The sequence below is a fragment of the Leopardus geoffroyi genome, chromosome D4 (genome assembly GCF_018350155.1).
Source record: "Leopardus geoffroyi isolate Oge1 chromosome D4, O.geoffroyi_Oge1_pat1.0, whole genome shotgun sequence".
Taxonomy (NCBI): Eukaryota; Metazoa; Chordata; class Mammalia; order Carnivora; family Felidae; genus Leopardus; species Leopardus geoffroyi.
Genome location: NC_059342.1, coordinates 12371316 through 12395835, shown reverse-complemented (window position 1 = coordinate 12395835; position 24520 = coordinate 12371316). Strand labels below are relative to the sequence as shown.

The 24520-nt window shown below is 39.1% G+C and overlaps 2 protein-coding genes across 5 annotated transcripts in view; one reads left to right on the top strand and one right to left on the bottom strand.

Moving 5' to 3' along the window:
* The window catches only part of MAMDC2 (MAM domain containing 2), a 403751-nt gene extending 387559 nt beyond the window's left edge, over window positions 1-16192 (bottom strand). For all 3 annotated transcript variants that reach the window (XM_045468454.1, XM_045468452.1, XM_045468451.1), the window contains exons 1-2: window positions 16079-16192; window positions 11230-11346 (exon numbers count right to left, since the gene is read on the bottom strand). The gene's annotated coding sequence lies outside the window, so the exon portion shown is untranslated. The remainder of the gene's footprint in view (window positions 1-11229; window positions 11347-16078) is intronic.
* The window catches only part of PTAR1 (protein prenyltransferase alpha subunit repeat containing 1), a 51137-nt gene continuing 42690 nt past the window's right edge, over window positions 16074-24520 (top strand). For both annotated transcript variants that reach the window (XM_045468460.1, XM_045468461.1), the window contains exon 1: window positions 16074-16462. In XM_045468460.1, coding sequence (XP_045324416.1) covers window positions 16377-16462 — 86 coding nt within the window. In that variant the 5' untranslated portion in view covers window positions 16074-16376. The remainder of the gene's footprint in view (window positions 16463-24520) is intronic.

Sequence of the window (24520 nt, the reverse complement as noted above, 5' to 3'; positions counted from 1 at the left end):
GAGGCAAAAGAAATGGCAGGAAATTTTTTTTAAAAGTCTTACTATATTCAATATTTGTAATTTCTGTTCATTATAACTAAACTATAAAAACTATATTTTTTCTAGCAAACTATTATCCAAAAATATTCTATTTCTATGAGAAGTTTTCTGTCTATAAAACAGAAGATAGAATGTCCTTGTAAGTCTATCTCACAATAAATTTCCTCTGGATTAGTTTCCTATAAAGTAAACAAATTTAAGTGAATTAGCAAGACAAAATGTAATTAGGTATATCTGAGCCACAATGCATGTGCTGATGGTACTTTTTGTCACTCAGACTAAAACGGAATAAGGAAATACGAATTTCAGAATTCTAAATTATAGTTATCTTTACAATTATTCATTTTACCTTTAATGAAATATTTCAACACATTTTACGAATATAAATCAATTAACAATTTTTCTTATAATACTTCATTAATAACTACTAGAGTTACTTGGGTTAAAAATCCACAGTTGCTAAATCATTGCTTTTCTTTATTAAATTATATAGTAAAGAGATGTTACCTCTATACTGTTGCCCAAGATTTTTGTATGATCCCATTTGTTGTTAAGGACGAAACATGTGGGACACATGGATGGTTCAGTGGGTTAAGCATTGGACTTTAGCTCAGGTCATGATCTCAGGGTTTGTGAGTTCAAACCCTGCGTGGCACTTTGTGCTAATAGAGCGGACCCTGCTTGGGATTCTCTGTCTCCCCCTCTCTCTCTGCCTCTTCCCAGCTCTTGCATGAACGTGTGCGATCTCTCTCTCAAGACTCTCTCTCTCTCTCAAAAATAAATATTAAGAAAAAAGTAAAACATCTTTTCTGCAAATAAAATATGCTGCCATAATGTACTCACAAAAATCAAATTTGTGTTTAATTTACAATTAGTGAACTATATCTAATGAATCCAAAAACACCTCAGTAAGGTCTGTTGTTATGAATTCTAGATAGAAATGTCTGCTGTTTTCACCTAGCATATGTTGAGAGCTAGCTAAACACCTTACTGTCTTTTTTAAAGTTAAAAATCCATAAACTAGTGACTTATGGCCTAATGCCAAGTTTCTTTTTCATGTACATTTCAAATAAACCATTTTGCCAAATGACAGTCAGACTTCATAAACTTGGCAATCATATAAGAGTAAAGACAAGGAAAAACCCAAAATATTAATCCTGTCTATAAAACGTAGAATCCCTTATAAACATGTAAAAAGTTAATATTTTCTTTACATATAATGCAAAACTAAACCTGAAACTTGCTTTGTTTCCATCTTAAAGTAACAGTAACTATGTTTACTGTTTAAATAAAATACTGCTTCATAATTAATACTGTTTAATAACTTATAGTTTAAATAAAACAACCTGTTTAAATTAAGTGTAACTATGCAATCCTTTGTCATAGATTTTTTTACCCTAGGAGTAGGCCTATAGCACACTGAGATTTTAAGGGGGTTAACAGCATAATTCTTCCTGTAAATGAGTTAATCCTAAAAGATAATTTAATTAAAAGGAATACTACAATTTCAGAACTACCAGAATAAAAAGCTGCCTAATGAAAATGTTCGTGTTCTTTAAAACTTTGTATACTTGCAGCACCCAGTCTCCTAAAAAACAGTGAGTGATTCTATAAATATTTATAAATGACTTTCTGTGATTAATCTAAGTATTTTAAAAATGTCTTTTTAAGTTTCCATTCCAATCTTTGTCTCTTAAGGCAAAGAATAAGAGATTTCAGATAGTATTGTTACAGGTTTATACTCTAATGCAGACTTCTATTTCTAAAGTGGTGGGCTAGATTGTTCAATCTAATCTTCCAGTTGAAAACAACTGCAATGCTAAAGTTTAAAAAAATTTCCCAAAGCACCAAAGAGCTGTCAAGAGACTAGAAACCAATAGGTCAAAAATCTAAGGGAGAGGGGAACCCAAATAGCTATAGCTAAGTGGAACACCTGACCTCCTTAGCCATGCTTGTCCTCAGGACACTTACTGATCCAGGTACATGCCCTTTGGTTTTGGCGGTCTGTAATGGGAATAGATGTCAAGACCAAGGGCCAACGCAAGATGAAGAATCAAATAGGATCTCAAAGGGACACGACTGATTAGAGTATGGATAAACCAGATGTAGACACACCCTTACCTCTCTCACTCATACTCATGGCACTCTGTGGAACATGGGAGAGAGTAAAAGAAAAATATCCTGAGAACTTAAGACCATAGGGTTGCTTTAAGACAGAATTTTTGTAAAAGGTTCATATTCGGGGAACCTAAGCTGTGATCTGGCTTAAGGTGGTGTCAGACTGGTGGTATACCAGGCACCTGAATTGAGCAAAAGTAAATCCTTCTATGAAAAAGGTATCTTTATCTCAGGCTTTAAAGAATCCCTTCAAAATATTTTCTCATGAATGATAAGTCCACATGGAAACAGTATCATAAGTAACTAAAATAATAACTCAAACAGATGTGTAAAGACTTCAGATATTAGAAATACTACATATAGTTATAAAATAAGTACAGTTATTCTATTTAAACAAAGAAAAAGATAACCCTGAAAATATCTGAGAGGAGCAGGTAACTCTAAAAAGAAACCTACCATATTTGTAAAACAGCTTCTAGAAATAAAAAAATGTGATAATGAAATCTAGAATTCTAAACATATTAAACATTACTAAATGGTGATTTAGAAGGAAAAGAGGAAAGAATAGGTAATATTTGAAGAAATATTGATTGAAAAACACCCCAAATTTGACAAAAATTATTAATTAATACATGAAAGAGGCTCAACAAAACTCCAAGTGGGATAAATTCAAAGAAAGTCACAGCTAGGCACTTCATAATCAAAATGTCAAAAGACAAAAGAAAAACTTGAGGACAGCAAGAAAAAGGTTTTTCAATAGAATTAACACCTGATTTCTCATCAAAAAACACACAAGCAAGAAGATAGTGGGATAATATATCCAAATACTGAAAGAAAAAGAGTATCAACTAAGCCTCCTACATCCAGCAAAACCATCCTTCAAAAATTAAAGGGGGGAAAAAAGACATTCCCAGATAAAAACAGGATTGGTCACAAGCATATCTGCCACACAAGAAATATTAAGGGGAATCCTTTAGTCTGATATGAAAAGACACTAGACAGTAACACAAATCCACATGAAGAAATACATAGCACTAGTAAAGACAACTGAATAGGTAAATAGGTAAATAGGTAAAATACAGTATAAATGTATTTTAAATTTGGAATTCCTTTTTTATGTCTCCTATCTGATTTTTAAAACTGCATGAAGGAATGATTATAATCAGTGCTGATGGGCATACAATATATAAAGATGTAATATATGTAACACTAACAGCACAAAGGAGAAAGGAGGGAGTGAAAATATATAGGAGCCAAGATTTTGTACACTACTGTAAATTAAGTTATTTTTACTATGAACTATATTGTTATAAAGCAAGATTTTAATTGTAATCCCTAGGAAACCCAACAAAAATGTAACTCAAAAAACAAATTAAAAAAGCTAATTAAAATGGTACATTGTATCTATTTTAATACAAATCAAGGAAATAATAGAGGAATAAATAATAATAGAGGAATAGAGGAATAGATTTGAGACATAAGTAACTTGGTGGAGGGGAGGCATCTGGGTGGCTCAGTTCGTAAAGCATCCGACTTCAGCTCAGGTCATGATCTCACAGTCTGTGAGTTCGGGCCCTGCATTGGGCTCTGTGCTGACAGCTCAGAGCCTGGAGCCTGCTTCAGATTCTGTGCCTCCCTCTCTCTCTGCCCCTCCCCTGCTCATGCTCTGTCTCTCTCTGTCTCAAAAATTAATAAAAACATTTAAAAAAAAGACATAAATAACTTGAAAGGAAAAGGATAGGTGACCCCTTTCAAAATAACACCAGCAGTCTTCACAGAGCTAGAACAAACAATCCTAAAATTTGTATGGAACCAGAAAAGACCCTGAATAGCCAAAGTAATCTTGAAAAAGAAAACCAAAGCTGGAGGCATCACAATCCCTGGGCTTCAAGCAGTATTACAAAGCTATAATCATCAAGAAAGTATGGTACTGGCACAAGAAAGACACTCAGATCAATGGAACAGAATAGAGAACCCAGAAATGGACCCACAAATGTATGGCCAACTAATCTTCAACAAAGCAGGAAAGAATATTCAAGGGAATAAAGACAGTCTCTTCAGCAAATGGTGCTGGGAAAACTGGACAGGAACATGCAGAAAAATGAACCTGGACCACTTTCTTTTCAAAAAATAATTTTTTTTTATTGTTTATTTTTGAAAGCGAGAGAGAGAAAACAGGGGAGGGGCAGAGAGAAAAGGAGATACAGAATCTGAAGCAGCCTCCAGGCTCTGAGCTGTCAGCACAGAGACTGATGCGAGGCTCAAACCCATGAACTGTGAGATCATGACCTGAGCCGAATTCGGATGCTTCACTGACTGAGTCACCCAGGTGCTCCTCATCTGGACTACTTTCTTACACCATACATAAAAATAAACTCAAAATGGATGAAAGACCTAAACGTAAGAAAGAAATCCATCAAAATCGTAGAGAAGAAAGCAGGCAAAAACCTCTCTGATTTCAGCCACAGCAACTTCTTAATCAACACGTCTCCGGAGGCAAGGGAAACAAAAGCAAAAATGAACTATTGGGACCTCAGCCAAATAAAAACTTCTGCACAGCAAAGCAAACAATCAGCAAAACTAAAAGGCAACTGATGGAATGGGAGAAGATATTTGCAAACAACATATCAGATAAAGGGTTAGTATCCAAAATCTATAAAGAACTTATCAAACTCAACATCCAAAAAACAAATAATCCAGTGAAGAAATGGGCAAAAGACATGAATAGACACTTCTCCAAAGAAGACATCCAGATGGCCAACCAACACATGAAAAAAAAGGCTCAAAATCACTCATCATCAGGGAAATACAAATCAAAACCACAATGAGATACGACCGCACACCTGTGAGAATGGCTAACGTTAACAACTCAGGCAACAACAGATGTTGGCAAGGATGCAGAGAAAGAAGGTCTCTTTTGCACTGCTGGTGGGAATGAAAACTGGTGCAGCTGCTCTGGAAAACAGTATGGAGGTTCCTCAAAAAATTAAAAATAGAACTACCCTACGACCCAGCAACTACACTACTAGGTATTTATCCAAGGGACACAAGTGTGCTGTTTTGAAGGGGGCACATGCACCCCAATGTTTATAGCAGTGCTATTAACACTAGCCAAAGTATGGAAAGAGCCCAAATGTCCATCAACAGATGAATGGAAAAAGAAGATGTGGTGTGTATATATATATATACACACATATACATACATATACATATATATATATATATACGTACATATACATATATATGTACATATATATGTATACACACATACAGTGATTACTTAGCAATCAAAAAGAATGAAATCTTGTCATTTGCAACTAGGTGGATGGAACTAGAGGGTATTATGCTAAGTGAAATTAGTCAGAGAAAGACAAATATCATATGATTTCACTCATATGAGGAATTTAAGATACAAAACAGATAAACATATGGGAAGGGAAGCAAAAATAATATAAAAACAGGGAGGGGAACAAAATACAAGAGACTCTTAAATACAGAGAACAGGGGGCGCCTGGGTGGCTTGGTCGGTTAAGTGTCCGACTTTGGCTCAGGTCATGATCTCACGGTCCGTGAGTTCGAGCCCCGCGTCGGGCTCTGTGCTGACAGCTCAGAGCCTGGAGCCTGTTTCAGATTCTGTGTCTCCCTCTCTCTCTGCCCCTCCCCTGTTCATGCTCTGTCTCTCTCTGTCTCAAAAATAAATAAACGTTAAAAAAAAAACTACAGAGAACAAACAGAGGGTTGCTGGAGGGGTTGTGGGAGGGGGGGATGGGCTAAATGGGTAAGGGGCATTAAGGATCTACCCCTGAAATCACTGCACTATATGCTAATTTGGATGTAAATTAAAAAACAAATAAATTATAAAAAAAAAAGAAGGAAAAGAAAAGGATGGGAAATGATACACCACACAAATGGTACACAAAAAAGAACTGGAGTAGCTATACTAATACCACAAAAAAAATAGACTTTAACACAAAATTTGTTACTAGAGACAAAGAAGGATATTTTATAATGACAAAAGGACTTATCTATCAAGAAGACATAACAATTTTTTTAATTTTTAAAAAATGTTTATTCATTTTTAAAAAAGAGAGAGAGAGAGTGAGCATGAGTGGGGGAGGGGCAGAGAGAGTGGGAGACACAGATCTGAAACAGGCTCCAGGCTCTGAGCCATCAGCACAGAGCCCAATGTGGGGCTCAAGCCCACAGACCACGAGATCATGACCTGAGCCAAAGTTGGACGCTCAACCGACTGAGCCACCCAAGTGCCCCAAGAAGACAAAACAATTTTAAACATACATGCACCCATCAACAAAGCCCCAATACAGGAGGCAAAAACTGACAGAATGGAAAGACAAAATGACAACTTAACAATAATAGCGGCACATGGGTGGCTCAGTCAGTTAAGCATCCAACTCTTGGTTTTGGGTCAGTTCATGATCTCATGGCTCATGAGTTTGAGCCCCACATTCAGCTCTGGGCTGACAGTGCAGAGCCTGCTTGGGATTATCTCTCTCCCTCACCCTCCGCCCCTCCCCTTCTCCCTTTGTCTCTCAAAATAAATAGATAAGCTTTTAAAAAATTTATAAAAGAAAAACAATATATAAATTCCCATCCATTTATGTATTGCCCATGGTTGCTTTTATGCTACAACAGCACTCGAGTTGAGTAACTGGAATAGAGGCCATACAACCCCACAAAGTCTAAACTATGTTCTATTTAGCACTTTAAAAAAAGTTTGGAACTTCTGGTTTCAGCTACAAAATGTACACAGCTTGGAAGTCTTCACCTACATCTTTAAAACAAGACTAAAGGTAAACAAACTGAAAATAAATGACTTTTCTTAGACCCATCAGAGAATTAAGATCACAGGACAAACCATCACCCAGAAATCTGAGAGACAGCCAAACACAGAGAATCACAGCTGAGATCAGCTTATGTGGAGCAAAGATGGTGGAGTCTTAAACTGCTATGAATACTTAAGAGATAATCTTCACAAATCGCTGGACACTGAGTGTGTACCAGGTCAAGACTGAGAAGCTCCTTGGGGACCCAATCTTAGGGGAACCCAAAGACTCTTATGAGTTTTACCTCAAGGAACCCCACCAGGTTCTCATGGTAATGACCTCCCAAAATACCTACCCACTTTAAATTACCATTTTGAAATACACCCAAAGCATTCTCTGTAATAAAGGCCAATGCTCCAAGTAAAATGATGTTACCAGACCCTTACATGACCCAGGGAAGGGCAATTAGCCAACTCCAGCCCCTCTTGAAATCCTATTTAACCTAAGAGGAAAAAGATCAAAAAGCTAAGGAGCACTTCTGAAAGTGACAGCCCAAGAACTCAAGCCCACTAGAGACTGAGAGTCATTCATAAAATTACAGAACAATTCCTCTCCCACAACATCTTAGCGCCACATCAACAGGGTTCCAGTATAATCATAGCGGATTATAACTGAAAGAGTGTCCAGACACAAATTCTATGTAAGAAGGAATTCTTAGGGAAACCTAAGGAAATGCACCTGAGTAAATGGAGTCCTGTGGCCCCTACAGCTGTAGCTACAGCTATGACATGAAACACAGTCCAGCTCCTAACTACAAAAACATAAAACCTCTTACTAAAGGCCTATTTCCCTCAGTTTCTATTGCCCCAGATATCACGTCCAGTTTTCAACAAAAGATTAGAAGGCATGCTAGATGGAAAGAAAACAAACCCTAGAATCTGAAGTGACAAAGCTAACACGAGAACCAGATTTGGTAAGGGGTGATGAAAATGTTCTGAATTACATAGTGGTGATGGTTTTACAACCTTGTGAGTATACTAAAAACAACTACATTTTACACGTTAAAAGTGTGAACTTTATGGTATGTGATTATCTCAATTTAAAAAGGGTTTTTAAAAAAGATTTAACATGATTTGTAACTTTTTCCAAAACAAAAGTTTTCCTGTATCATCCACTCCCACTCAATTTGTGAAAATAACATTATAGAATAAATCTATGAGAATCACAATGGAATAAATTTTAAGAATTATGATTTTCATTGTATAGTTATTTGCTACCTATAACATTAACAATAAAAGAGTAAACATACTGTCTTTTTGCCACTCAATAAATATATACTTAACGTCTGCTTCATATAAGAAACTGTACTATGTTGTTGGGCTACAAAAATGAAGTTGACGATTCCATAAAACAAAATGAAAAGTGCCAAGCAAAGGCTACATAAAGTACAATGGACTTAAGAATATAGGAGAGTATTACCACCTGGGGTGATCAAAGAAGTCTTCATAATAGAGGTAGTATTTTAATTGGGTCTTTATTTATTCATCTAACCAATGTTGAAATGCTCATTATGCTCAGGTAATATGCCAGGTGCTAGGAAAACAAAAATGAAATGGATTCTCTCACTGTGTCATGAAATAAAACTCGAAATGTGTATGTACAAATATGTGTGCTTATTTACATATGTATGGATAACTAACTACAGTATAAAGTAATGAGAGCACTTTTGAAGAATGAGTGAATGTCAGCCAAGAAACATAAACCCCTTTAATGGCTCCCTGACGCCTTCCAGAAAAATTTCAACTGCAGAAATACGGCCTTGAGTTTCCTATGATTAAGCCTCTGACTAAATTCCTAGGTGACTTCCTCTACTGCTTCTTTATTACATCTATATTATGTGTTAGCTATTCTGTCCTTTCCTATTTTCCCCCCAACCTTTCCTTTCATCCCTCTATCCATTTATTTAAGTACTAATTGAGAGCCCACTACATGCAAGGCGAGGCACAGGGATACAACACCAACAGGACAAACAGGGTTCTAGCACTTGTGGAGCTGATCTTCTATACAAGGGTAAAGATCCTGAACGAATAACACAACCATTAGTTACATGTGATATGTGCGACAAGAATATACAAGTCTATGAGTATACAATGATAGTTTTAGTCCTTTCCTCTGAGGTATTTGACTTCATGTGTAGTAAGTAGCAAATACTCTATATTCCTTGGGAAGAATTTATATGACAGGGGATGGAAGATAAACCTTAAAACATTCAAGGGACTGAAATCATAGTGAAGTTGCCAAGAGTTCAGTCATCTGGGACATGTCAAAATATTTCTACCAAGGTGAAGGGCAAGTTGCTTCATCTTGCACACTCTGCCACGGAGAAAGAGACACATGGGTCACTTTGGATTCAGGAGGCAAGATATACTCCATGTGAATGTTCTAGTTTGAGTAATTTGCTGAGTAATTCATAGTTTTGAATGGACCCCAGAGCTTCCAGGAAAGCTGATCTTGGGCCATATGATCCAGAAGACCCAATAGCAGGGAGGAAAAAATCATGGCAATACCTTAAGGTTAGGGAAAAAGGCTTTTTCCCTAAGGTTTGGGGAAAAAGCCACCTATTCATCTTCTACAGATAAATATTACCCATTTGAGAAATAGTTCCAGGCTTGCTACTGGGCTGCCCGGGCTAAATACCTGATTCATGGTATACCAGATAACCATGCAACATGAGCTGCCCATAGCGAGCTGCCCAGTGTAGCATGTAGAAAACAAAACGGATATAGAAAGGAAGAAAAACTGGAGCTAGGTAATAATGCTTATAGTTGACATTCAAGTGACAGCAATACTGAATCTGAAATCACTTTACAAACATTGTCAGGCCAGTAAAAGTTACTAGTTTGGTCTTCTTTCGGTTACTGAGACAGGCTACGTAAGCTCTTTTCTTCTTAGAGCCTTCACACATATTGTTTCCACTGCTGGTGTGGCTCTTTCCCTGCTTTTCACCGGGCTGGTTCCTTGTCATCTTTCATGTTTCAGCTTAAGTATCACCACACAGAACAGACTACCCTGATCACATTTTCTAAAGCCATGCCCTTACCCCCACACTATTATCATCTATATGGTACTCTGCCTTTCCCTTCTGTGCCTTGTATTACAGTTTGTTGTTATACATTTGTCTGTTTACTTGAATATTGTGTAGGTCTTCCATCAGACTGTAAGTCCCACAACAAGGCAAGAATGTCTGTTTTTCTCACCATTGTATACCCAGCCGTTGACACAGCATCTTATACACAGCAACAGTCATTAAAATTTGTGGAATAAATAAGTGCAACTGCTTGGACTCTCATTCTTTCAGCAATGGTAGTCACCTTCTCCATCTATAAACCAAACAGCCCATATTTTGCACTGGCCTTTTTGCGCACTGATGGTGATTTGGGAGACTTACCAGAGAAATTAAAGTGCCTAAAGTCGGCAAAAATTGGGGAGTTACTCTATGGCATTTCTTCCTAAAACTTAGACAATGGGACTATACTTCTCTATAAATGCTATACTCAAGTAAGAACATAATTCAGTATTTAACAAAGAATGCTCATCATTTCCTATGGGTAATTTGGGCCTAACGTTAATTTTGACAAGTGTCAGCACTGGCTTAAAATAGGAAAACAAGAAGAAACTGAGAAATATGGTATATGTTTGTAACCAAAATTCTGGGTTGTAAATTAAGAAGGAGATGAAAGACGAGGAGGTACAACCTTGTCTTACTTTCTTTTTTTTAATTTTTTTTTAATGTTTATTTATTTTTGAGAGAGAGAGCACAAGCGGGGAAGGGTCAGAGACAGAGAAAGAGACACAGAATCCAAATCAGGCTGCAGGCTCTGAGCTGTCAGCAAAGAGCCCGACACAGGGCTCGAACCCATGGACCGTGAGATCATGACCTGAGCCGAAGCCAGATGCTTCACCAATTAAGCCACCCAGGCGCCCCAGCCTTGTCTTACTTTTAGGCAATTACTGCAGAAGTCTCAGACTGAAACTCTGCTGTAGTCAAATGAACCTTTTACTAACTTTCTAAATGATTTTTTAACCTAACTCTAAGGTTTTAATATAATAATATTTATACCAAGGAACAAACAGAACAGCAAACAGAAAAAAAGCCCTAAGAATGTACTCACAATTGGGAACTTGTTTCACTTAACCATCCAATGGGAGGCATATTACTAAGAAAACTCCTACAACAATTTGACATCTTCAGTATACATGAAACATTCATTGCATTATGGAAACATACCTGTCTCCCTAGCTATTTCCACATACAAGTCCTGGACCGCCTCTTTTTCTCTGTATTTTCTCTCACACAGCTTCTTCTGTTCTTTTCTGGAGATTACATCATGGGTCTCCTGGGCCTCTGTGGCAGGAAGAAAGAAGAGGGCCAAGCAAAAGGATGATATTTTCAGACTATCAAATGTCAAGAAAAATAAAACATCACTTAGTCAGCAACAAAAACCTTATTATGCAACTAGTATCCTCACTTCTGTAACCTCGGGGATTCTAATATCAGCATTAACTGCCTATTTAAATCACCTTCATGATTAGCATCTTGATCACGTTTACCAACTCTGTCAGGTTAAAAAACCTTCATGTTTTAAGCAGGAGGCTTATTATAATCAGTATAATTTTCTTTAATAATGTTAAACAGTTTCATATTAAAGGTTAGTATTTGCCTTATCTTAGTTTACTGTTGTGTTTTAATACTGATTTACTTATTGATCTTATTTTAATTTTAGAGAAAGAGAGCATGCATGCAAGTTGGGGAGAAGGGAGGGAGGGGGAGAGAGAGAGAGAGAGAGAGAGAGAGAGAGAATTTTAAGTAGGTTCTGTGCTCAGCACAGAGCCCAATGAGATGCTCCATCCCATGACCTTGGGATCATGACCTGAGCTGAAATCAAGAGTTGGACACTCAATCAACTGAGCCACCAAGGTGCCCCAATACTGATTTACTTGTAATGAGGCTTTCTTTAGTCACAGAAATAAGTAATCATTTACATAGTGCTTCCAAGTTTAAAGATGGTATCAAATGCATTCTCATCTTTATCTCAACAATTAATGAAGGGCTAACAATATCAACTAAGTGTAAAAACATAGTACTTGAGAGGGGCGTCTAAGTGGCTCAGTCAGTTGAACATCCGACTGTTTATCTGGGCTCAGGTCATGATCTCAAGGTTCGTGAGTTCCAGCCCCACTGTGAGGTTCTGCACAGACAATCCAGAGCCTGCTTGGGATTCTCTCTTTTTCCCTCTCTCTGCCCCTCTCCTGTGCATGCATGTTCTCGCTCTGAAAATACAAAAAAAAAAAAAAAAATCATACTTCATTATCCATGAAATTTTCTTTGGGGAAAATAAACCCACACCCCAAGGCAAAGGGTATACCAAAACTCTCCTCAGTTTAATGCACATGCCATTTAAAATTCATTTATTGGGGCACCTGGGTGGCTCAGTCAGGTGAGTGACCAACTCTTGATTTTGGCTCAGGTCATGGTCCCAGGGTCATGAGATCAGGCATTGTGTTGGGGTCTGCACTGAGCATGGAGCCTGCTTAAGGTTCTCTCTCTCTCTCTCTCTCTCTCTCTCTGTCTCTCTGTCTCTCTCTCTCTCCCTCTTCCCCTCTGTCTCTCCCTCCCTCTGCCCTTCCCCTGCTCATATGTGCACTCTCTAAAAAAGAAAAAAATCATTTACTAATTTCTTTTCTTTTTCCTGAAGTGGTATTTAATAAAAACTTCAAAAATGATTATCACTCCTGTTGGCCTCTTTTAAGAATTCATTAAAAGACATTGATACTGAAGCTTTCTGACTAGCATCCTTATTTCCCTTCTATTTCTTTGCCAGTAAATTCTTGGATTTTAGGTTAATACGATACTGATACGGCTGTGGTTTGGCACACTGTAATTACATAGTTACTTACAATGGTAATATTATAAGGAATCATTTCAAATTGAACATTTACTTTTTCTTAATGGTGGAAAGAAGTTTGCTTTTGTAATAACGGCGCATGGCAAGAACATGTTTAGTACTATTTACACTCTATCTTGTGTAACGTTACCATGGGAAATGGAGTCCAACCCAAATAAATAAATAAACAACACATCAGAGTGTTAGAAGTAGAATAATAGAGTGAAGATTGAAAGAGATTATAAGTTTCTTTATAGCACTTCACGAAAGAAATTACTAGGCTCATCATTAAAATCACCTTGTTTTCTTTCCTTCCAAGGCCCTTAATACGTACATTAGGTTTTTCATCGTAGAAAATCTGGAACATCCAGAAGAACATAAAGAATGTACATAGGTCTTAATTATCTCAAGTAATTCCATCATATAGTGATAACAACTGTTAACATTTCAGTTTATAAACTCCCAGTCTATTATATGTATGTATATGTGATTACATTGATATTACATACAATTTGTTTTACATATACATAATTAGCATCGTCTTGCATGCTGTTTTGGTATTTTTTTTTGTCATTATGTATCTACCTTTTCCCCATTATCCAATAGTCTTCTAAAATAATGAAAAGCATGATTCTGAGGGGGGTGGACTGTCAAAATATATTCACAGATATGTGAACAACTAGAGGTCACTTAAAAATCAATATCTCTTCATGATCTCACGGTCCGTGAGTTCGAGCCCCACATCGGGCTTTGTGCTGATGGCTCAGAGCCTGGAGCCTGTTTCCGATTCTGTGTCTCCCTCTCTCTCTGCCCCTCCCCTGTTCATGCTCTGTCTCTCTCTGTCTCAAAAACAAATAAATGTTAAAAAAAAAATCAATATCTCTAAGAAAATTAATATGCATATGAGATAGTTGACTAACAAATATTTTTATTAACATAAACTTCTAAAATTCTTCTTAAATTATAAATATTATACTTTGTTCTTTGAGTTACTTAGTAAAATTCTCCTATAAATATATCTCCCACTAAGAGTTTGGTATATACTCTTTTAGTTTTAATGTGCTTTTAAATGACAAATAGTATTTGATCTTATAGATTTACTATAATTTACTCAATTCCCAATGTTGGGCATTTAAGGTATTTACAATATTTCATTATTAGCAGTAAATATATTTTGCAGATCCCTGAATGTAAATCTTTGACAAAAGATTTCAACAAATCTTTTCAACAAATCATGCTAAATTTATCACATCCTCTCCTTATATACATATCATTATAAAGTCTCATGAATTTACATTCTTCTTTGAATCTATTTCTTTATATGCAGAATTAGAGGGCTAGATTACAGTTCTAATATGCTCCAATTCTAAAAAAATTTCAGTTCTAAACATAAATCCAAAATTGGGTGAAACAATTTGTGAATTCTTAGAAGAAACATGAGATATAATTCATGCCTTTCAAATGAGTTCAAAGAAGGTGTGTGTGCACCTAGGTGTGTGTTTGTGGGAGGGCATAAATAGAAAAACAGAAAAATTAATTATGTTTCTGGAATATCAATTTTACTTCGGGATCTAAGGACAAAGTTTGTGGGTTTTTTCCTGTTAAATATATTAGAGTGAAAAATTTAAATCTCATTTTTTTTTAATGTTTTATTTTGGAGAGACCCAGAGATTGTGGGGGCGGGGGCGGGGGTCGGGGAAGGCAGAAAGAGATGGGACAGAGAGAACCCCAAGCAGCCTCGGCACCGCCAGGGCAGAGCCCGATGTGGGGTTTGAACTCATTAATCATGAGATCATGACCTGACCCGAAACCAAGAGTTGGAGGCTTAACCGACTGAGCCACCCAGTGCCCCCAAATCCCACTGATTTTTAAGATAAAAATGGAAGTCTCTGAAAAAAAAATGTTTGTATTTTTGGGAAGTCAGGATTTATTTTCCATCTTTTGTTAGGAAAGGATGCAAGGCTTTAAGTGAAGACCAAGAAGACTTGCCAGTTGTAACACGAACCATTTGAGGATTGGTATCACATTCTTAAAGAGTAACTAGGATATCTGAAGTAATCCTTGGCCTTGGAATCTAAACACACATTCATTCACGTCATTGCCTCATTTGGGAACCTGTCAAGAGGTTAAGGATTGTTTCCATTTACTCAAATGTCCCACCTGGCTTTTATACAATTTTATGAACCTTCTAATTCATTTCTTTTAAAACCAGAAGGCCGGTGTCCAGACAGCAGGTCTAACTAACCTTTACAAACATACCCACAGGGAATAGCATCCGCTGGATATAATTCGTTTATATTTCTCACTCACGAATTTGGCAACAAATGTATGGTTTCTACTTTCACAATCATCAATCCTCCTTCAAATGTGCCACATTGTTTCACAGTAAACAGACTATGAGCTTGATTTTAAAAAGTTTTTTTTTTTTTTTTTTAAGATACGGATCTCAAGCAAGGATTAAGTAAAAATAAGTGAACCAAAGGCACCCAGATTTTTCTACCACAGAAGGGTGAAGGGAAAGCTGATCTGTGAAAATTATGGCATTTCAAAATCTAAATGAAGTAGAAAGCTAGGTTTTCTTAAAAAATTTTTTGTAGCAGGGTTAATGGCTATTAAGCGCAAACTTCGTCAGGATCTTGGTTTTCTAACTCCAAAACTGACACGCAACGTTCAAAGCACGCCAAATGATGTACAAAATGAAGTACACTCAAAGTAGAAAATCTAAAACATATTTCTGTATGTCCACACCCTATATCCGGGTGGCAAATAACTTTCCTTTTTCCTCTTTTAATGGATTAATTAAATTTTTCTTAATTCAGTTGTTGAAAATGGCTGCTCGGAGGGCGAGATTGGCACGCGGGTACAAAACAAGGTCACCAACACGGTCCAATTGGGGCTCACTCCGCCACCAGCGTCTGCGGACCGCCTCGTCCCTCCAGTTGGGAAAATAAAGCGAAGAGGCTCTCAAACACTCGGGGATTAACAGCTCCAGAGGACCTGCGCTCTCAGTTAAACTTTCCTCCAGAAGCTCCCGGGGGCTGGTTCCCAGAGCAGTTGACAGTGGGTGGCCCGGGCGGCGTCGGGGGTGGGGTTCAGACTGACTCTGGCTCCGGAAGGTTGACTTTAGCAAGACTCCTCCCTCCTCGGCCCTGAGTGGACTACAAATTAACATAAAACGTGTAAAACATTGACCTCAAGTAACTCTGCAGCATCTTCCGGGACACTTGGAAACTCGGGTACCAGCAAAAGTCGGGGACCAACCAGGCGGCCTCAGCCCCAGTGGGCGGCTGGCGCCACGCCCCGGCCTCCGGCGGCGTGACCCGGAAGTGCTCGGCGGCGGCGGCGGCGGCGGCTGCGGCGGCGGCCGCGACTGCGGCGGGGGCGGGAGCGCGGCCAAACCGGCGCACACGCGCGCGCTCCCCGCGGAACTCCCGCCGGCCGTCCGGCGCTCTCCCGGAGGCGCGCCCGAGCCGCCGCGGCCGCCACCAACATGGCCGAGACGAGCGAGGAGGTGGCGGTGCTGGTGCAGCGGGTAGTGAAGGACATCACCAACGCCTTCAGGAGGAATCCGCACATGTGAGTCGGGCGCCGGCGGCGCCGCCGCCTCGGTCGCCCCCGGGGGTCTTCGGGGGCGGGCAGGGGCGGAGCCGAGCCGCGAGCTGATATCTAAGGGGCAGGTCCCGGCCCGCGCGCCCCTCGCCGGAGGGGACCGAGCGAGGTCGGGGCCGGAGGGTTGGCGGCCGCCGCAGGGCCCGCTTGCCGCTACCGGAACGCGGTCGCGGGCGAGTCCCTAGAAGTGACCTCGGAAAATCAAAACGGAGCGACTTTTTTCGCCCTCCTTCCCACCCCTTCCCTAGGAGTTCTTGCAACTCGAAGGACTTCACCCGTGTGTCCACATCCTGCATCCGCGTAAGGTACACGGGCACACACAATGTGGCTCTGTAGATGCTTTGTAAATACAACTCTTTGAGGTTCGTCCCGGACCGATGGTAAGGGGGGGGGGGGCAGTGTCACCGATCGTCTTCTTTTTAGTGGACCAGAAAACCCTCAGCTTCCTAGCCAAAGGTAGTTTGAGGCTGCTTTTGACTTTCTCCTCACTTGTCCCAAGGTTGTGGAGGGACTCGGATGAAACATCCTGCTTTGAAGGTGATCAGGGCATTTTCAGGAGTGTAGCTTCGGTAGGTGTCGGATGGGTCTGGTGTAAAGCGGCTGAAAACTTGACACTTTGTAGCGTTAGCTGATTCATAGTTACAGGGAACATAGTCACTCTGTTCTTATCCTGACACTGCTGCCCTCTTTAAGTAGGACACCACAGGGCTGACACATGTATCGTTCCCTCCTTTCTTTTCATGGTACTTGAGTACTCTGGGAAGATACTAGAAGACACTGTATTCTTTCTGACACTTCTGCTTTCATGTAACAAGCGAAAAAGGAAGCTAATAAAAGAAATGTCTACAGTATACAGAAGAGTCGGGAGAAGCAAGAGTGTTTAATTACCACTCTTCTCTCGTTGCCCCCTCCCCTACCAAAAGAGTCATGGAATCCAGTTTTATATTACTGTATTTTCACTTTTTCTAATTGTGGGGTTTTTCTTTTAATATTTTATTTTATTTCTTTTAAGTTTATTTATTTTGAGAGACCGAGAGAGCACACATACGCATGAGTTGGGGAGGGGCAGAGAGAGAGGGTGAGAGAGAGAGAATCCACAGCAGGCTCCACACTGTCAGCGCAGAGGCTAGTCCGGGACTTGAACCTATGAACCATGAGATCGTGACCGGAGCTGAAACCAAGAGTTGGATGCTTAACCCACTGAGCCACCCAGGCTCCCCTAATAATTTATTTTTTAAACTGGAACACATGAATACTTACTCTTTTTAAGCCTTTTAAGCCCGACACCCTTAAGCTTTTCTGCCTAAAGAAGGTAGCAGACCTACATCTAAATGATGCTTCTAGAAATTAAGAAGCCCTCGGATGTCTTGCTCCCTTGTGGCACACAATTGGAGACCGTAACAGCGCCTCATTAAAAACAAAAGGCTGCTGGCCTCAGAACGCACCTGCTGCCTCTGACAGCGTCCACTTCCTTTCCCCTTGTGACTGCTGCCTTTTTTTGAGGGAGTGTTGGGAATGATCTCCTGGCAGTCACCATAGTGGGTCCTGGGTCTTCTGAAGAATGCTTTGATGCCTTGTATATCAGTCTTTCAGTCCCTTTTTGTGAATGAGAGCTTGGGTGTAAATAAGAGACAACCTCAAAAAAAAAAAAAAAAAAAGTTGGATAAGTGAAGGGCCTCTTTTCTCATCAATGATGTTGTTTTTCTTGAAGAAGTTATAGCAGAGATTAGAAAGAAGTCTAACAAGTACAGTAGTTTCTCTTCTCTGCGGTGGATTTAAAAAGCACATCAGTGTTTTATATTTGAAGAAACTGAGATTGAGTGTTCACTGGCTTGGTGGGTTGAGACAGTGCAGTTTGGAGCACATCTCGTTCTTCTGGGTCCTATTTACTGAAACTCATTAAGGACTTTTATGCCCCCCAATCTTATTTTTAATGGTGAAACCTCATTAATACTCTTCTATCAGTGCCAGATTTAATATTATCAATAAACACTTAGATCATTCAAGATTTAATAGTTTGAAATAAGTTGAGCATTTGAAATAATTTGAAATGATGATACATACTATAGGCCTGAAGAATTGAAATAACTCATTGCTTAATATTAGTCCTCAGCTATTTTTTAGTATATGTTTCCTACAATAATGATATTTTCAGTAGTATTACTGCGCAGATTCTTTCAGAATGTTTGATTTGGATTTTTCAAAATTGCCTGTACTTCTTCCTGTAATCTATCCCTCTTACTTCCAAAATAAACAGGCTGTATTTCTGGTTAAAGCGGGGGGGGGGGGGGGGGGGGGAGGCATTGTTTATCTTGAAAGTTAGTACCTAACTATATTTTTCCGTATTACCAAGAAAAGTTTTTCTCTTTACTTTCTGTTTTCTTTTTTCTTCAAACACAGGATAGTTTGTAATTTTATTCGACAACATCCACTCCATTAAACATACTGATTTTGTTTCTGTAAGAATGCTTCCCAGGAGGAGTCGAACATTCATTGGTTAAGATGGAGATTTTGTTACAGTTGGATGTGGATAGGTTACCCCCTGTTAACCTCAGTTTCCTCTTGATTTGGTGAGGTTGATGAGAACACAGGAAAATCACCTCACGCTGTGTCTGGCCCTTATCTGCCACTTGGTAGATATTAGATTTAACCTGAATTTCCGTATTCCTCAGAAAACTGTACTGGCCAACTGAATGATGAATGTGAGGTACTTCATAAACTGAAAAATACCATAGAAATGTTATTTGTATGGTTGACTCTTAGAGAATACCACTGGAAAACAGCTGAAGGCTTGACCCAGGGATTAACAATAGTTTAACGTATAGACCTTTGCTAACGTGGAAGACAGATGTTTATGGCGTAATTAGGGTCATGTCAAAGGTTTCTTATCTACTGAGTTATTTTTTTTATTAATCTTTAAAATATTTATTGAACTCTCACTGTTTATGAGATGCTGTAGGTAGTATCCTCATGGTATAGATAGGAAGAAGTATAAAATAAAGTTCTCATACTCAAGGCGCAGAAATATCTATGATGGTGGAATTGCCCCGTTTCTGTGCTGTCCAGTGTGGTAGTCACTAGGCATGTGTAACTATAAAATGTTTCAAATGTGGCTAATGTGCATGAGGAACTGAATTTTAAATGGTATTTAATGTGTTTGACTTACCCATGGGTCGTATGTGCCCAGTGACCACTGTATTGCGCAATGTAGCTCTAGGTAGAGATGAAGACCCACCTGCATGAATAGTAAATTAGGATTCACGGCAGAGCAGTTAGTGGTAGAGGCTGGGCTAGCAGCATGGTGAGCAAGTGCTGTGTGAGTGTATGAGACATAGAAGGAAGGCTTCGTACGTCTAGGCCAAGGGCCTTAGGGGAGGTGGGCTTTGAGCTGAACTTGGAAGGCTGGCAGGATTTATAGTTTCAGAGAGGGAGCCACCTCCACATGGTACTGGAAATTAACCTGAAGCAGCAAGATGTGATAGAAAAGATACGGTAGAGTCAAATTATGGAAGTCCTTGACTTAATTTCTTGCATTCCATGTATGCATTCAGCAAAAGAGCACCTGTATTTCACAGATAGAATTCCAGCCCCTCGGTGTGCAGGTCTAGGAGTGGGGTGAAGATTGGTGAACATATCACACATGGTCCTTAGCCCAGTGGAACAAATCACACAGATTATGGGAAGAGCCTGAAAGAAGAAGTATATTTGAAAGAATAATAACAGAGGGGACTAATTTATATTTGAAGCTCAAGATAGTTCTTTTGAGGAAATAGCAATTAAATTGAGACATGAGGGATAGATAAGAGCTGGGTCAGGGAAAATACACTGCATCGGCAGTGGAGAGGCCCCAGTGGAAATTTTTGAGTAACGGAGTAGTAAGGAAAGGCAAATCTGTAAGTTGAGCTGAAGAGTGGGAAACCACAATCCTAATTGTCTTTTTACACTTGATTTTTTATGTGTTTATTTAAATAGTATAGGTGTAAAAGTTTGAATTTGAATCTTGGCTTGTCAGTACCTGGGTAGACTTAGACAAGACTGTTTATAAAGAAGGGTTAAAATTTCTGCTTTATGAGATTATTGTATGAAACAAATGAAATAGTTTATGTAAAACCCAACACAGAGCAGTACACATAATGAACACTCAATAAACAATAACAATTTATGTAGCTGTTTTAAAAATAAGTCCAGTAAGTGATATGTGAAATTAGTACTCTTTAGAATTGAGAAAGCCTGTGAAGTTTCTGAAACATCTTGATTTAATCACTGGTAGTTTTAATTGTCTATATGAAAGGGTTAGCTATTTCACTAGCTCTCCTATTTCGTCATTTAGGAAGGATTTCCAGGGTAAAGAAATAACAAAATGGCTATTAGATTAAGAAGATTTGTACCGTTTCCAGAATCCTTGGGCTTGTTTTCTGTGTGGTCGCTCCATGTTACAGGATCAGTTTAGTATTTGGGGACCGTTCTTCCCACCCAAAAGGGAAACTGGGTGATACTACTTTTGAAAATAATATGTGGACCTACTCTAATTGAGGGTGTTTCTAAAAAGTGCAGACAAGAGAAGCTGTCCAAACATCAGGAACAAAGTCAGTGTCCGTGTTATACGAACCTTGAACTTCATCTGGAAGCCAGTGGATCCCCATTGTGAAGTGAAGCACTTAGAAAGCTGTACCATGCTGTGGATGATCTTTTCAAGTAAATATGTTGGTACATTCCATTTTGCTCTTTTTTTGGAGCAGCCTTCGAAAGTTACCTAAAAAGTGAGCTTCGTGGTATCTCTTTAGTATTAGAACTTTTTCACCATTCCAAACCTTCATGTCTTTAAAAATCCTATGACGTTGGTTACACAGGTGTTGAGTGTGCTTGTTAAACACCAGGCATCTAAATTGCCAGAAACCTGAAAAAGACTGGAATTTGGTGGTGGTGAAAGCGTCAGAGATTTCTCTTATAACATTATTTCACAAAGAAGTAACTGGAGTTGTATTTAATATTTATAGCACGTTCATTGCAACCATTTATATTAATATATAAAAATTAATTATGTAGGAAAATGTTTAATGTGAACTGTTGTTTTTATTTTTTTTTTTTTTAATTTTTTTTTTTCAACGTTTATTTATTTTTGGGACAGAGAGAGACAGAGCATGAACGGGGGAGGGGCAGAGAGAGAGGGAGACACAGAATCGGAAACAGGCTCCAGGCTCTGAGCCATCAGCCCAGAGCCCGACGCGGGGCTCGAACTCACGGACCGCGAGATCGTGACCTGGCTGAAGTCGGACGCTTAACCGACTGCGCCACCCAGGCGCCCCTGTGAACTGTTGTTTTTAAAGAGGATTATAGGAGAGTATGCCCACTATAATCCCACTTCTGTGAAACATTTAGAAAAAAAGAATGCATTCCCAAACAGTAGTGTAGAGGGATGACAAAAGACTTCTAGTTTATTTTTTGCCCCCGAGTTTTCTAACTTTTCTTGAGTATGAAATTAGAATTTAAATAGCCAGAAATCTTCTTAGAAATCTGGAAGGAATTAATCTAAATTCTGCTTCCTTTCACTGATGTTTTTATCATTAGCATCATGGGTTCTGGGCTAACTATTAAGAGATCCAGATTTTTAACTTAGCATTAGCAATGTGACCTTGGGTGATCATCTTAACCTCAGTGGACCTCAGTTTCCTTGTCTGATAAGATGAGATACTGGGGGAATGAGGTCCCTTCCAATTTTAAAATGATTCTGGAATCCTATTCCAAATTGTCTGAAAAAAAAAAGTGGACTATGACCTCAGGGACTCAGCATAGAAGAAGTCTGAAGTCAAACACACTGTTACTTGGAAGCTTACTGACCTACCTATCTTTCTAAAGTACATGTTATATTTTTAGAAAGCAGCAAAGCACTGTATTTTAGGGTCAAATAATGACAAAGGCTTAACTTTTTTGCTTCAGCTTCCCATCTGTTAATCGAGTAACTTTTCTCTTTGGCCTCAGGCTCTACTGAATTAAAGATAATACACTTCATCTTTGCCTGTCATTTTATAGCTTACCACATACTTTACCTTGTGTTTGCTTTTCCTAGCAGGCATTGTTATTCCTGTATTGCAGATAAGGGTACTGATGACCAGTGACTTGCCACATTCACATTGGACTGTTAGAGGTAGACCAGAGGGTAGCGAGAACCCTGGACCTTGGAAGATTGAGTGCTTTTGCTACCTCTCTTTTAATGTTCGCTCCCCCGATGTAGCCATTTTCATTCTCCTTACATGAGAATAACTGTCAGGTTTCTCAGTCAGAATTTGAAAGCTGAATGAGACCTAGCAGTCCATTTCCCTTAGAGATGTAATGCAATTCCACCATTTTACAAATGAGGAAAAGTGAGGTCCGTAGAGGCCAAATGAAAACTAGGACTTAAGCCCTCTGCATTGGAAGGAAATCAGGGACACCTGAGTGGCTCAGTCGGTTGAGTGTCTGACTTTGGCTCGGGTCATGATCTCAGGGTTTGTGAGTTCGAGCCCCGCGTCTTCGGGCTCTGTGCTGACAGCTCAGAGCCTGGAGCCTGCTTCGGATTCTGGGTCTCTCCATCTCTCGGCCCCTCCCCTGCTCATGTTCTGCCTCTCTCTGTCTCTCAAAAATAAATCAATGTGAAAAAAATTTTTTAAAAAAGAAGGAAATCAGATATAATGTTCTTTTGGAGAGTCAAGAAGTGATATTCTTTGAAAACGATTGATTTGAATGTTATTCCTCAAGTTCACAATAACCAGCCTTTCGGCGGCAGTTACTGTGCATCTGCAGTATCAGGGCATTCTTGTTTTTTTTTGTTTGTTTGTTTTTGTTTTGTTTTTATTTTATTTTATTTTATTTTTCAACGTTTATTTATTTTTGGGACAGAGAGAGATAGAGCATGAACAGGGGAGGGTCAGAGAGAGAGGGAGACACAGAATCGGAAACAGGCTCCAGGCTCCGAGCCGTCAGCCCAGAGCCGGACGCGGGGCTCGAACTCACGGACCGCGAGATCGTGACCTGGCTGAAGTCGGACGCTTAACCGACTGCGCCACCCAGGCGCCCCAGGGCATTCTTGTTTTTAAAAATTATTTCCTGGGAGAATGGTACCCAACTAAAGAAGTGTGTTTTTTTATTTGTGCAAATGGCTCTGTCCTTTCATTTAGGTACCGGATTATTAATTGGGCATTTTACTTTTGGTATAAATACTGAGCAAGGCAGGTTTTTACATGGCGAATTTAACCACCCCCCCCCCCCAAATGTACCCAGAATATAGGATTCTTTTATTCCTGTTACTCTGGCATTTGTACTGTTGACTTCTGCAGTTCTTTGAAGTGTTGTAAGTGGTTATTAGATCTCAGAGATCAGACTTCCTTAAAATAATGATGATGAGTTTATTTTGTTTTACTGTAATTCTAGTTTAATTTTTAAATGTTCTACTTTATATAGTAAAACCTGAAAACCAGAAAATGCCGGAGATTCAGCCACGTATTAGGGATAGCTCTGGATGTGGCTAGGTATCCTAATAGCGGATTAGGTAGATTTTACATTAACCAAACACAAATGCAAAGCATTTTTGAATACTGGATGAGGAGCTCAGGTGTGCTCTCGGCATTGCTTTAGTTCTTCTCACAGCACTTTCTTTATACCACTGGAATGGCACAGTGGTAACATTTTATTATAGATATTGATACCACTTCCATCAAAACTGTCAGCCCTATTGAAGTCTGGGTCCACCTTGTTTTATTCATTTTTGCATTTTCAGAACCTAACACAGTACCCAGTATCAGAAAATGTTTAAATAGTTCCGACGTCGTATATCAGCACACTTCTGAATCAACTGGGCCAGTGGTCAGGACAAAAAAAGCCTTAGGTCTCAAAATCTACCTTAAGTTAAATCACCTTGAAAGAATGGTTAGTAACTTAACCTGTAGAGTACCCTTGTTTCTTGATGTATCCCTCTGTCCTTAAGGAAGCGATCAGTAGAAAGTAGCGTACCTCTGTGCTCTGCTCTCCGGTTTAGAGTTTCCAGGAAGG